General features: G+C 34.8%; 1 protein-coding gene across 5 annotated transcripts in view; it reads right to left on the bottom strand.

Annotated features, from left to right (window-relative positions):
* Positions 1-640: 640 nt before the first annotated feature.
* Positions 641-15,868, bottom strand: part of NIPBL (NIPBL cohesin loading factor) — a 168,595-nt gene continuing 153,367 nt past the window's right edge. For 4 of the 5 annotated variants that reach the window (XM_086770041.1, XM_086770043.1, XM_086770045.1 and 1 more), the window contains 13 exons: positions 15,001-15,141; positions 14,591-14,684; positions 14,327-14,481; positions 13,989-14,079; positions 10,520-10,693; positions 9,778-9,968; positions 8,908-9,015; positions 7,407-7,607; positions 6,828-6,974; positions 5,125-5,420; positions 4,623-4,797; positions 3,822-4,007; positions 641-3,256 (listed from right to left, as the gene is read on the bottom strand). In XM_086770041.1, coding sequence (XP_086626167.1) covers positions 2,891-3,256; positions 3,822-4,007; positions 4,623-4,797; positions 5,125-5,420; positions 6,828-6,974; positions 7,407-7,607; positions 8,908-9,015; positions 9,778-9,968; positions 10,520-10,693; positions 13,989-14,079; positions 14,327-14,481; positions 14,591-14,684; positions 15,001-15,141 — 2,325 coding nt within the window. In that variant the 3' untranslated portion in view covers positions 641-2,890. Of the gene's footprint in view, positions 3,257-3,780; positions 4,008-4,622; positions 4,798-5,124; positions 5,421-6,827; positions 6,975-7,406; positions 7,608-8,907; positions 9,016-9,777; positions 9,969-10,519; positions 10,694-13,988; positions 14,080-14,326; positions 14,482-14,590; positions 14,685-15,000; positions 15,142-15,868 lie in introns of all 5 variants that reach the window. The other variant, XM_086770042.1, reaches the window with a different exon arrangement.

Raw genomic sequence — 15,868 nt, 5'->3', positions numbered from 1 at the left:
GGAGAAATCAGTAAGAATAAAAAAAATTCAATAATTATTACAGTTACACATGTAAAAATCTACAGCCATACAGTGAAAAAATACTACAAAACTATGTCAACACAAAGGAGTAAAATTCTGTCACTCTATCAATTACTGCACTGCAGCACTTTAAAAAAAAAACCAACCTTTTTTTTTAATGTAGAAAAAAAACTTTTTATTTGATGTAGAAAAATCCTTATCTTGGTAGAGTGCTGTTGCCAATAATGTGGTTCATGTTGGTGAAACTGCAAATGCTACTCAGGGGCTGAGCACTGCACTGATTACAGCTGCAAACTCTGGTTTTCTACATCTTACCGCTGAAAATCCTTAGTCCATGTTATACACAGCTAACAGGAATTTGTTTCCCAAAAAACAAACACTACTAACTTTTTCTTTTGCAGCAAGTAATCTGAATGTTTGTGATAGGCAAAACAAAACTACGTATTATTCTGGGTGGTAGACAGGGGGAAAATCCAACTCTTACCTAGTGAGAATCTTATTCGATTTATTCAATGACCTATAGTTAATTTTATAAGTATATATTATAGCCAACAGATCCCATCCCAAATCACACAATATAGTAATGGTCCAAACCCTCTCAACTGAGACAACTCTAGACTTCAGGTTTCTATTGTTTAATTATAATTTCTTTTTGATAATTTTATTCCAATAAATACCAAGCAAATTGAAATAAAAAGCCTTCTTAGGTATTGGGAAAGCCACATGAACAAGAAACAATTAGTTTATGAACAAGGAAATATTTGTATTACCTATTAAAAATAAGATGCTTTAACAGAAATAGCATCAGAAATGGCTACCAGACAACTTCCTTTCAGACTGCATTTGTATGAAATTCTTCTTTTTATCACTTGGGAATTTCCTTGTGAAGTATTTTCAACTCTTTCTAGTACTAACATGTAACATGTCATACAGCCCCTCTACTCGCAAAGTATGAATTTCCCACTATAAAAGCTGCTCCTGGCCCTGAGAAATATAGCATTTCATTGTTTGCTACAAAAACGTCCTGCTTCCAGAGCTGTAGAGGAGTGACTTTCTCTTCTTCTACTTCTCCCTACATTAACAATACCCATCTTAGCCCCAAGAGGTGGTTTTTTGTACAGTGATGAAAACACCATTAACAGTGAAAACAAAAAGGTGCTAAAATATTTCTGTTCAGAAAAATTCCAGTGGTGAAACAGCAAAAAGGCATTTCCCATAGGAACAATTACTAACTAGATTCTGAGGAGTTATTAATCATTTCAGTTTAATTTTTTTTTTTGTACATGAGAATATTTTGGAATACGGTTACTATTCCTCACAAATCGAATAATGTATTAGAATTCTGCAAGCTAGTTCATGAAAACAGTCTCCTACCATAAATTAAATTTGTAAAAGAAAAGAAACATAATAGAAAGAAAGATTTACTTATTGAGGAACACTTGTTTTAGATAAATACATTTGAAAACACAGCAGGGTTTAATAATCCCCTGGAAAATCTACCTGTTTTAGATTTTTTCTGTTTGCAAATACGCTGCTTTTCTTACTGTCTAGGAAGGCGAACTGCTTATGAAAGGCTGTGGCAACGCAGTTGAAGCAAATGCTTCTGAAAACTTTCAATAGCATTTTTTCAATTTACAAAATGTGAAAACATCTTTCAATTAGTAAAAAAAATAGTCTAATATACAAACATTTTTTAAAAAATTCATTTGTGAAGGAATGTAGCGTAATTACCCAGACTCATACCCATTCACTCCTCAGATACTGGTAGCTATCTCCTCTTTACACAAACCTCTCTATATTAACCCAGAGAAATGCATACATGGCCAGTTAGCCCAAGCAGAATAGTCATTCAGCTTTCCCCAGATTTAAACTATCATAAATTACCATTTGGACAGCATTAGAAAGAAATTGAAGCATACAAGGAATAAACTATAGTTTCTTTTTATATCAAAATGTACTCTTGAAAATGTGTTTGGCACAGTGCTAAACCATATAGTTAATACTAAATATTGCAGGATACAATAAAACCCTGGAGTTAACTTGTGTTTACACCCTTTAAGGGAAAAAAAAATAAAAAGATACCAATTATTCAGAAGTCAGCCTATACAAACTGTATAAACAATATTTTATGTCTTGTTTTGAAAACCACTGATATAGTAAATTTTACATAAAAGACTGTAAAATAATATAAATGGATTTAAACAGATCTTTACAATAAGAAATTCAAATGGAAACAGACAAGTAACAAAGAGAAGTAAAAAAATTTATTGCAGTATTCGTTCCACCAGATTTGCTGGGGATCCCTTTTTCTTGTATTATTTCAGGGTGACCTAATACATCAAAATCTAAATTTACAAAAACTCCTCCTGCAGATAGGTCATAGATACTGCATGCTTTTTTTTCTTTTTTTTTTTTTTTCTTCAACAGAATAAATTATATATCCAGGAGATTCTGCCATTTTACAGCCTGGAAAAACAATGCTTCCCTGGAAACTGGGCTAAGCTAAAGAAAGCCATCCGCTGCTAGGTTAAACTCCAAGAACACTTTATTAAGAACATTAACAGACTAATTTCCAACATTCACTTGTTTATTTTTTTTAAACAGAAAGTTTTTTTTTCCAAGATATAAACAATTTTTTTTTTGTTAAACTATAATACAGTGGGAGTAAAAATGAACTGAGAAGTTTCTGCTGCACAACAGCGAAGGAAGCTCCCACAAAAATGTTTACCAAACATTTCCTTCTTTTTTCCCGCGTCCCAGGTTCCATTCTTACTCTTCATTTAACTGATTTTTTTTTTGCCAGAAAGTTGGTATTTCAAGTTTTTCTGTTATTTCAATTCCTGTAAATTTGGCTGCATGTACAAATTCATTAGCTGGAAGTTCCATCCTTGGCGGCATACAGCGATCGTAAAGTCTGCACAACTTTATTAGTCAGCTTATTAGCACTCGTTAGAGCAATTTTTTTGTAAATAATGTCTGACTCTTTAATAGTGTCTACCCAAGGCACCAGTTTGCGGCCATCACGGCGCTTAGCCTCAGTCCAGGAGCCACTGTAGGAGCCTGCCATCCACTGAACACTGAAGCCATTGCTGGTTTTCTGTACTACTCTTGCAATTTGTGGTCGGTCTTTGTACTTTGGACAGCAAATAGCGATGACATCCATGACATCAACACTTTCATTCATCTGTGCTGCCAACTCCGTAGAGTCTGAATTTCGTTTTGACCTTCTCAATGACTAAAACATTGGGGGGAAAAAAGACCAAGTGTTACACAAAAGAACTTTAGTGAAATTATTGCTTTTATTGCTTTTAATCCCTTGACGCCGGGAGTTGGGATTTCCCGGCACACATTCCATTGCCGGCAATGAGACGCACCGCGACCGCCAGCGCCAAGGGGTTAACATATCCTTGTAAAACCACATACTCTTAATTTGTACCCGTGTCTTTATCTCTTATTGATATATAAAATTATATATACACATGAATCATAAAGCTACATAAAAACTTGGCAACAATAAAAAGGATAACACACAGTACATTCCAAAGGAAAATTAATAACTTTTTATACGGGATAAATCTCATTTTCTAGTTTGTTTTTTTTTTTTTATTGTCTTTTCTGTTAAACTTTCTACAAAAGTTGTATAAACGGTTAAGTAGAGAATCTCTATCTACAAAATGCTTTCTTTCATGTGGATTACATTACTTGGTGTACATTTAATATAATAGACTGACATTTATAAGCACATAAAAATCATTTTACGTAATACGCTGCGAAATACGTTGACTCCTCCTCCGCCTCACCCCTGAAGTGCCTCCTCCTCTATCCTCCCCATCACTTTCATCGTCCTCTGTCTCAGCTGCATTGTTTTTAGGGCTGCCTCCTCCAAGCAGCGAGGTAATTGCTTTGTTCCGAGCATTTGTGCTAGCTGACACCTCTCCATCTTCTTCCTCTTCATCAGGATCCAAATGTTCCATAAGGAGCTTGAACTATTAAAAAAACAGATTAGTCCACATTGTAACTTTAAAAATACACATTTATATCATACTATATTAAAGAAAAAATAAATGGCAAGAAACAGGGTAAAACAAATAGCAGACAACTTCAAACTTGAACAGCTTATGTTTTGTTCTAAAAACTTTTTACTTTTCTCCTTTTTTTTAGTAGGTGTATAAAAGCTTTCTTCCTGTGTTTCCAAAATTGCACGTTTTCTGTTATTGTTAATTAAAGATTGGGGGTGGAGGGGAAGTAAATACACTAGACTTAGTCTCTGTCCCTGTGATGGAAACAGTCAGGGATAAAAGTGAACAATTTATATGGGAGAGATACACTATCTGGATACCAGAAATTAGAAAACACTCCATAAAGATGAATTCCTTTAGTTGAAATTAATTTTCATTGCGTTTAACTATTAGAAATCTTTGAAAGAGAGTCCTGCTAAACATCCTGAAAGGAAGTGCTAAGTTATCAGTATATTGCATAAGATTACCAGGAACTTAACATTTCAAAATGTTCATCCAATACATCAGCATCTACTTTCAAGTTTATACTGTGTTGCCTAGTTTGAAAGGATTTCGTGTTTTCTGCAAAGCATATTTACTTACATCTAAGTACTGTTTTACTATACTCCTCTTCACTTCTTCAGTGATCTTGGAATTTGCCATATCACTCCGCAGAAAATCCAGAGTTTGTTTTGGATGGAAATGCACACCTGTCTTCCTGTTTATCGCTTTATCATAAACCTTTGCGGATTCAGATGGAGAATATTTCTGAATTTTACTGTTTAAAAAAAACAAAAGGGAAGAGCTTTGAAGGAAAATCCAAAGTAATTTCAAGGAAAAGCTTTTAAAATCTTCAATAAGAAGTTGTTATATTTCAATCATGACATACACAATAGACATCCCGGTAAGAAATGGAATCATTGCTTTTTCTAAGCCAGTTTCATTACATTCAACGTAGCACATTTACATCCAATTTAGCACATTTATGTTTTTCTCTTACACAGATATATTGCTTAAACAATTAGTTACAAACAACTTTAAAAAAAAATTTCCAAACTTAATCCTTACAAGATAACAAGACGGCCTATTATCTAAATATCCTTACCTATCAGAGAATCCACAGAGGTTCTTTAAATGCTGTTTCAGCATCAAAAGTAATAATATGCCTTGGGAGACATTTGCAAATTCAATTAAAGGAGCTGAATTTTCTGGTAAACATTTCATCACAGCATTTATATCATTTTCTTCATCGGAATCTGAATCAGAGTCTACTCGTTTCCGTAACCTCCGAGGCTTAGAAGCTTCCTCCTCACTTTCACTCTCACTACCACTGTTACTGTCACTCTCAGTATCCTCATCTGATGAAGGTTTTCTTTCCTTTTTTTTGTCTTTCACCATAGACTGCAAGACAGAGAAGTTAACACACATTCCAAAATTAGAGGAAGTACTATCACGTACATTTCTAAAAAATCTTTACAAAACCACTGCTGGCTCAAATTAGCAAGAATTCCCTAAACTATGTTATTAATTTATAACTCGGTATTCAAAATTAAAATTATTTATAGCAAAAGATGCTGAAAAATTGATCCAAAGCCCACATTTTTTGCAAAGTGGGTACAGAAGAACTGAAACAACAAGCAGTCCACTGGCATGTTATTCTTAAAAGACTGCTCAAGTTCGTTGACAGTGACTGTAAAATGTAATAGAAGGGTAAATACAACAAATCAGGAAGAATATTCAGTTTTTCTTTCACCTGAATATAATTTCTGTGTATCATGTACATTTCTGTATGTACTTTCAAACAGACTGTCCAAGCTAGTTTTAATCCTTGTCTCTTAAAATTCCATGCTACTTATTACACTGCTGACCAGAGAAACCGTTAGGTGACCATACACAGTATTAATAATAATCAGATCTACTACTTGTAGAGATGTAGAACTTCACACATGCATTATTACTGCACATCATATGATATTTCGTAACACAAAACTTAAGTTGTCCTAAGCAGGATCTCATCCTTTCTGTGCTGGGTGCTACACACTGGTCCCCAGTCTGAAAAATATACTGTCTAGTAGATTAAAAACGACTTTGGTAGGGTGAGAATTCCAAGCAGTGTAATTTCCAGGCATCAACTCTAACTTGTACTTACTACTCAGATAGGACATTTTAGAAATAGGTTTGCTTCCTGACAGTTTGCACTTTCTACTGTTAAAGTTGTCTAGGAAATGAAGACAGTGAAGTCTTTAAGAAGCACAGGCCTTTTTCTTACAGGGTTGTGTACTGCCATAACAACAGACATTGTAACGTGATTCAGGTTCTTATCTGCTACCTTAAGAAAAGACATATTCTGCACTCTTTTCTTGCAATAAACTATATATTTAAAGTCTCTCAGGTGACACACATGCAACTGCTATCAGCTACTTGACAACAAAATATAAAGTCAACTGGGTTTAATTATTAAACACACAGTAAACTAATATTTCATGATGATTCAGGGTTCATGTGCTTACAGATGCATGCAATTAACTATTATTCAGCCACATCAGGGAACGATATAGATTTGGTATTAAGATGTCACATAATTCTTTTTTAATAATGAAAGCAGTAATGTAAGGAAAGTTTTTAACTAGTGTCCACCAGATGCAGACCAGAACAGAAAGGGTTGCTTGTTTTTATCTACCTGGTTACAAAGTAATGCTACTGGTCTGTATCATAATAATGGTACTGTATTCACTGAAAAATCAACCAAATTATAGAGAAGCTTACATCACCACCATAATAAATATACTAGAATATAAATGCACATACCTCTTTAAATGACTGTAGTAGGTTGCTACCAGAAACTGATAGTGTAATGTCTATATGATGCATTATGAACAGTGGCTCTTCCTGTGTTTGATAAGGAAAACAGGCTAGATTGTCTGCTATGTACAAGAGCATATTCACCTCTGTTTTCTGGAAGTTAAAAAAAACCAAAGGTACATATAAATACATGTAGAAATATCTTAGATTTATACACTTATCCTGTGTTCCTAACAGCCTAGACCAAAAAAAAATGATCACAAATGTCATTCTACATACCCCTCCAAAACCCACTCTAAACAACATGTATATATGCAAAATTTAGTCATACCTGAACATATATTATTTCTGCTTAGTCCAAACTGGATATAGAAGGGTACAGAACAATGCAAAAATAACAAATGTACTCTATTAAATAGGTAATATTATACAGGTAAATAACCTACATTACAAAGCAAAACAAAGTACATTAGGGAAATAAAGTTATCAGTAATTATGTCATAAAAATACATTGTAAAAGGAGACTTTAAACTTGTAATGCTGTATCTTAATTTCTTTTTTAAGTGAAGGAAATGTGATGCTTACTGCAGTATCATCAAAGAGGTTGAGCAGAGAAATTAGAAATGCTCGTCTATGTTGACGGTTCCCCCGGATCATGGAGTATAGGTGTGAACACAATGCACTAGATGATTCATCGTGTCTAAAACCTCTTACGGGATCTTTTGGGCAGGTATTAATCGCCTGTTGCACCTGGTAAGACATCTTCATACCAGCCACTGCTTTCATCTGAAATGGAAACGTATTTAAACAATTTATTTCAAAGCAGTAAAATGCACTCCTTTTAAGTGGATGCTCATCTGAAGTTTAACTTTAAAACATACACTGAGGTGATACGACCCTTTGAGTTGGCAAGTTAAAATGGAACTTATGGCAGAGATCAGAATGTCTTGTGAAGTGCTTTCACTGTAAATTCTGTTAGAAACATACAGCTGATCTGTTTACCCACTACACTCAGGTATTCTAATTTAAACAATTTTCAAGAATACTGAAATGTTTTCAAACGTGAACAGAATATTTTACCAAATGGGTATGCTTGATATTACTTGTAGTGAAACCAACAATTGAGTCCCTATTAGTACAATAGGACTAACAAACAGAAACTGAGGAGTTTTTCTGCATATATCCTGTAATTTCCATCTGATTATACTTAACTTTAAGGCTCTTGCTCTAGTTTCAGACAAATTGAATCTCTAGTTACTCTCCATGTCCAACTCTCCTCATACCACCTCTGCTGTTGTTCAGCAAAGTTGTCTCTTCATCTATACATTGTCTTAAATCCCAGCTGACTACATAGCAAATGTCATCTGCTAGCTTTCACCTACTGGATTAGGCATCTGTTTGGATGCCATCAACAGTGCAATGCTCCAGCTGCAGTGGAATACAAGCAGATATGAGAAGTCCTACAATGTGGCACACACACTGAACCTAGACTAGGGCCTTCTGAAATAAGGAGAGTGCTGCACTCTATTTCAGATCTTAAGCAGAATTATGGGCACTATGCTACAATTCTGCAAGTTCTCACTTAGCCCCCAAATTTCCCTTTTCCCTTTCAGCAAGATAACTCAGATCTAAGCAGCTTCCTATGCCCCTTCTGCTTAGCGTACAATTTATAAAGCCTTGATGCCCTTATGTGCTAATACATGTACACTAAGGACTTATATTTTTATAAGGTATTCCTCTCCCTCTCCACTGATACAGGAAAATAATTGCTAAACATTACAAAACAGATGTCCTTACCTCTTATTAAATAAATGTCCCTAAGTACTATTCAGCGAGGAAAATATTACTGTGAATTATAAATTAAAGGAAATTTTGGACTGGAAGAGACACTTCAAATTATTATATCCTTTCTATTTCTAAGAACAGAAATCTCCAAATAGAGGAAAGAGTCAAGATCATCTTTATAACTGCTTATAGTTATTGTTTGTTACTTTATGTTCTTTTTCTGCATCAAAGGCATATCCAGGTGTTAAATCACTACAGAACATACCTGTATTTTGTAAAATGTTAAATTAGAATTACTTACATGAATGAACCCAGCGTATTTTTTGTCTATTTCCACCAACTGTTGGTCAGCTTTATTTCGCATAGAGGGCTCTGGATCTGTGCCCATAGCAATTAAGTACGGCACACACTTGAAAAACAAACAAAATGATTATTCAGAGTCATTGTACCTCCTCTTTCTCAATCTATACTATTCTTTTCATATCCTGACAACGGCAGAAACTAGAATACGAAGCTCTATGCAACTTACTACATAACTACTTTTTGCAAGCAAATAGTACAAAATACACAAGGAGACCAGCATTATAAATGACAGAAGTTGTGTAAGGTTTCAGGTAGTATTTCCCCTTCTTTCAAACTCTAAAGTCAACTTACACAACCAAAAATACAATTTTAAAAGACCAACCCCACCACTTATGACTGAATACACAAAATAGCTGCAGTATAAAAAATAATTACAAAAATATTATGTAAGCAAAGAATAATGGAGATGATTACTTAAGTTCTGACATTGACTGTGGAATTCTATAGTATCTGAAGGACATGGGGATGGTGGTGGAGGCAAGCTGATATGTCTTCCAGGATAAAGAATCAAATTGAGAAAACAACTTGGCATACATCTGAAATTTTTAACAGGAATATGCTCCAATGTACCTTTGTACATGCTCTTTAGGCACTGGCCGGGCTTTTACAGCTTGATCCAAAAACATAAAATACAGCACTGGCTAAACAATATAAACCAGATTTCAAAGCATGCTTTCTGTAAGGCCCCTTGCTACAGTAAGAAATTACTGTAACATAGCTGGAAGAGAAAACCTGGAAATTTATGTAGCGTGTGAAAACCTCTGAAAATCTGAATAACAAAAACTCCCATCATAAAAGCCTATCATACCTGAACAGGATGGATGAGACCCTGGTTTAACGTCAGTGCAATGACATTTAGAGCAAAGTGGCGTACGCTGGACTGGGTATGGAAGAAAGCCTCAAGGACCTGTTTGAGATATAGCTGCATGATGGAACTACTCATCCCTGAGGAAATATCACCCATTTCTTTCAGGTCTTCCTGTTTTGCTACTTTTTTCCCTGTAAAAAGGAAAAAGCAACAGTACACTCACCACAGTATAATAATTTACTTTGCCATTACTTGATGCATGCTGATCTTTAAGCTTTACAATACATACACATTTCAGTTGTCTTAAAATGGGTTTATGATCTCACGAAATGTGGAACAGTCTGATAATATATATATACACGTCAAAAAACTTAAGAGACATGACTTCAATTAAAGTCTTGTTCCTTAATAAAATTTTTCAATTAAAAATTTCTTATGTTGTATTAGTATTTTCTATCTACAAATTAACCTTAGTGGAGATTTTGGTAAAAAGTATTACTACCATCATTAGAGCAATTCTGGATTGCTTCCAGGATTTATAGATCCTCAAAGTAAATAATATACCTATTATGTCTATATACCTATGACATCATGAATTTTTGAAAATTATTCTAAGATATTTTGGGTACAATATTACTGAACTGATAACAATCTTAAGTGACTCACTTAATGTATATAGTAATTTTATGCAAAAAAGTTAGGTTTTGCATGCCTCATTAACAGAGAAGAACTCAACACTTACAGTCTCTATCTGCCTGCTGCATACGTGTATCCTCCTCCTGCAAGTAGGTCTGGAGGTTTTTTAACACCTGGATTTTTAAGTTTACCGAACAGTTCTTATCTGAAAGAATACTGTTATACAGCGTCTTCACTTCCTGTTCAAACATTAAACTTGGGTGTTGTATAAATGCAAATCCTAAGGGCGGAAAAAAAGAGGAAAAATTCCACATTATTACCATTTAGAAACTGCATTTCTGCTTTTTAAGTCTTTCTTCAAAACAGAGGTATGAAATTTATCTCCTCCCAACAGCATAGCCTTTTCTAGTCCAAACAGTATTGTTTTTCTGTATGGACACCATCTATAGCTTATAAGGAATTCTGTTAGCCATGACAGTTCTATTAGCCATGACTGATGGATAAAGATGAGGTGTTGATCCAGGGCAGCAGGACTAAGAGTTATACAGGTCTGGAAGCATGTTCAGTGTACTGGCCTGCATCTGAACGACTAGGAGCTCACATAAGAACAAGGGGGAAACATTACTAAAAATTACCCATGGTTTTTCCAAGACATTTGGACAAAAACATTCTGCTGAAACTGTGAAGAGTTATTCATATGGAGGCAAAGGAAATGTGGAAATACTGATAAATAAAAAAGTATTTAAAAATAAACTCTTAAAAAAAAAGAACAGTGAACACAGTAAAATTTATACCTCTTGCTTTCATTATTTCTATACCTATTAAGGTCTTCTCTTGCAAACTATCTGAAGTGTTCCCAAGACTACATCTGTTGGAAGATATACACTACAGAACTGTTTTTAGCTGCAGCCTCAACCTTGTCAAGGAGCAGTTGTTCCTAGTCTATATGTAACAAAAACTTTTCTAAATTAGTGATAGTGTATACCATTTTAGATCACGTATGCAGATTTAGAAATGCTGCTGACAGACTCTTAAGAGTATCATGAAAACCCAGTAATCTGAACATAACATCCCAGTTTAAATAATGTTTAACTACTTGATTTTTTTTAAGACTGTTCAAGAAAAGCAGACATTAAATGGATTTTTTTATGACTTCAGGAAACTAAGATACTGAATGAACACACACAAAACATATGAACATAGAAGAAGAATGGGGGAAAAAATGAAAGCAAATAAAATTATGCAAAAACAATGTAAAAAATAGCTGTAACAAAGGGAAGACCGAGTCAAACTTTTAAAACTGGCTCCACACACAGAGAAAACACAGCGTAGGTAAAGGCTAAGTCAAGGAAAGACCTCAGTGTGTTAAGATTTCATTTCAGTCTCAAAACAAGAAGTAGACAGAAGCAGGTGAGGTTGAGGGGAAAGAGGAGAAGAAGAAGAAATTATTACAGTCTTTGGAGTTTGTGGTATAATTGTTCACTCTATACAGGGTGTATTGATGTTTATAACTTGACCACCCCTGAGCAAGTTCAACCCATTTCTTAAGGTTAATTTTAAAAATGAAAAACATGTGCAGGTATATGTAATAATCCCAACACTTTTTTTCCTTATTCACTTAAAGCAGTCTAAAACACCAGTATTCTCAGGGAAATTCTTTTTTTTTTCATCCCCTGCATGTGAGGAAGAAATCTTACTTGGCGTAAGAGTTTGTCATAGGAGATGAAAAAAGGTACTTGATGTGCTCTTTTAACAACTGACTTCACATCTTGAGGCTGCGCTCACATGACTTCTCTTTGTATGTTTATTTTCACTCTCTTAAGAGTCTTAAGAGCAAACACTGAACTTGGCTGAACAAGACATTACCTGTTAGATACTTAGAGGTTTAGCTAAATTTACTAACAAAATTTTATATCCTCAACCTGCCTTCCAAGTACCTATCTGGAAGAGAAGCATCACCGTAATAATTAAGCTTATGGTTAAGCATAATCCCTCAACAGCAGTGACATATCTCAAAGCAAAGGCTAATGCTGTTGAGTGTCCTTATGGAAACAACATACTAATAATTACTGACAGGAAAGTACACACCCTTCACATGATGCCTTCACTGTGTATAAACATCAAACTAGCTTGCTAGTCCTCTTCACTTTATTGCTGCACCCAAAAATTTAATGGCTTTGACAACTTGCTCAATTACCAGCCTGTAAGGTGGAACTATGTACTTTCTATCACATCTCCATACATCCAACAGCTACCCTTAAAATGGAACCAGGACTTCGGTGAGATCAATGTATCACTGGAAACAGTTGTCTGACTTTAACTAAAATACAAATATGCTTACAGGCAGAGAAAAAAAAATCTGAAGAATGCTTACTGACAGCCACCCTCATTTTCCCCACTTCCGCCAAACTGATCACAGTTCAGTCTATAATTTAGAAACAACTTCGGTGAATGCAACATTCTCCACACCCATGAGCAAAGCAATCATGTCTATGATTACGAAGATAGCCCCTATCTCGTGTGCAATATTCTACAGAGGACAATTAAATTGGACTGGACTACAGTAAGTGTTGGCACCTTGATGTGATGCCTAGGAAAACTCCAACTAGTCCAGAAAACCGTAGCATTGCTCCTTCAACAGAGGCAACTCTATAAGCCATTAATCCCACTCAGATGACTGAAATGGATTAGCATAGAATATGAAATAAAGATTCAGTCTTGGTCCTTATCCTCAGAGCTCTCCCTAGCCTGAATTGAAGGAAGATATCTAAAAAGCCACCTAAACAGCAACATAAAGAGGCAAATTCTTGTCCACAGCTATACTATGCAGTGCAAGCTCACATGCCTAGGAGACAACTTACTTTAGGCTAAGCCACAACCATGAACTGAACTCTTCCAGAAACCAAGGCCTCTCTGCCCAAACAAGATTCTCTCCTATGTCCAGTTTTGGTCCTTAAGTAGAGGATGAACATGATACAAACCAATCAACGGTATACTACTGCATGTCACTGTAACACTATACCAATGCTTTCAGATAAATAATCTATTTAAACACGAAATACAGCTAAAATCCTGAAAAACACTGTAATATCTAGACTATGATATCATCTCAACATCTTGGGAAATCTCACAGAGCACCCCCAGTTGGTATAAACTGCCAGAACACCCTTGACTCCTGCAGAGTGTCTACTCCTACACTTAAAATTTTCAAAGTTTTTCCAGCACTTTTTCTAGTTCTTTAACTATACTTTGTGGACTGAAAAACAAGATATGGAGTTACAACCTACTTGCATGTGGAGAAAAAAATAACATCTCCCTTACTTTGTAGATCTGCTGCACTTTTAAGATTTGGTCACAAATCAGGAGGCATTCACTGTCGAAAGTATCTACTCTGCTGCAGAAGTACGCAACTAGCAACCCTTTGACAACTTTTCTATAGCCAGTTCTCAAATAACACACATAGTAAATTTTAATTTTAAGCAAATCTCCCTGCCACTAAACAAATACAATAATTCCTACTGATATGCATGGATTTTTACTATAGCAGAATAATAAAAACTATTAATATTTCTTACCAAGGCCAATAATGGCTTTTGTCTGTACTTCTTCGTCTGAATGCTTTGTAAAATACATCAGCAGTTCAAGTACTTTATCCTTAATGTTAACCTGAGCAAATTAAAACAAAAATAATAGCTATGTTAAATCTCTTATAAAAAATGTAAATAGCAAAAAAGAAAAGGAGAAACACAATCTTCGTGCATGGCCTTTGCAAACCCACGTATTCAAACACCAAAAAGCTATATTGTATGCATTATGAAAAAATACACAGCTTTGAGGAACTAGGAATAATGTACTTTCAAACTGGAGCATTCAATATATCTAAATCATGGACAGTAAATATAAGTTATTTTACCTTACTGTTGCCCTTAAAATCTTCCTGATCAAAATCAAAATGCCGACACAGTGCTCCAACAGTGAAAAGTGATCTAAGGAGTGCTGGTTTATTGGCAGTAAGTATTGTACTGTTGGGGTCTTCTTGGTGTTGACTTTTTAATTTCGAAAGTGCACCTACAGTAAGAGAAAAGTTTTGATTACAGTGTTAAATTGTGGTATATCCCTAAGACAAGACTTGTAGCCAAACTGAAAAGTGACAATTACATACTGTGATTTTACTTACCATAGTATCTATTAAAACAGGCCCACACAAATTTATAGTTCTGGGTGACCTTGTTCACAACAGCCCCAAGACAGCTCACACAATGCTGAACAACCTAGGAGCAAGAAAGAACAAATGAATTACCTATATAGAAGTTAAAATTGATATTTTTGTGAAGTTACATGGGAAGAAGCTACGCTGAACTGAAACTAATGATCTAACGATGTAATGTCCATCTCCTAAACTGCTCTGAAAACTTGCTCAAACTCATTAAAATATAGCAACAACTCCTACAAACTCCAGTAAATCAAGTACACTGATTTTTCATGGCTCAAAAGTTATTTTCAAAAGCAAGACAGATTTTTAAATCAAAACCATGTATTTCATAATGTGAAACTGAATCAACTGAATAGTAGCAATTAAAAGCTTACCGTCATGCCATATTTTATGATGAGTTTCATGAGATCTTCCTCAATAGTGGCAAGAAAGGTCTCACTTGGGTGCTCCATTAGCGGCACTACAAGCTCTAAGATTTTTGCAACATTGCAGATCACCATGAAATCATTCTGGGTCTGAAACAACAGTATTTATAGCATATAACAGTTCTAGCCATGTTACCTAAGCTAAGTTTATTAATATGCACTGATATTCAAAAATTCCAACTCATGTAAAATATTTGGTAACGATTTAAAAGAATACTTAAATAGTTCACATCTGCTATTAAATTACATATTATTATGAAAGCTAGTTCTGTTTTCTACAGAACTTCCGGAAAAAAAAATGCTGTATGAGCAGAACTTCACCTCTTATCAAGACTGTGACAGACCTGAAAAGTTTTAGTCCTAATAATTTTTTTGAGTCTTACAATAAATCTAGGAACTCTTCTTGACACATGCACACTACAGAACACACAACACCTGGAAACAGGTGTTGGCAACAAAATGAAGTTGTGTGATGACTCAATGTTCCTTAAACAAAATAGGTACTAATGCACACAAATGTAGAAATTACAGTTAAAATTAGTACTGGTTTGCATTATCATGACCGTGTATGTATTGTAAGTGAGGAATCTATATAAAACATTTATCTGTTGAAGAAACATCCTGCTAGAAATTTACTTTTTTTAACAAATCAAGCTCACTAATCGGGATAATATAATTCCCAAAGACTACTATCAAGCTACTTAACATATTCAAGCAGACAGTGGCAATTCTACAATTAATCTCAACCTCTGTAAGTACAAACCTGATGTAACCCATTAAATGGGCTTCAGCAAGTAAATAATCAGATAACCCTTTC

Source organism: Chlamydotis macqueenii, chromosome Z (genome assembly GCF_036417535.1).
Source record: "Chlamydotis macqueenii isolate bChlMac1 chromosome Z, bChlMac1.mat, whole genome shotgun sequence".
Classification (NCBI taxonomy): Eukaryota; Metazoa; Chordata; class Aves; order Otidiformes; family Otididae; genus Chlamydotis; species Chlamydotis macqueenii.
This window is presented reverse-complemented; position numbering and strand designations above follow the sequence as displayed.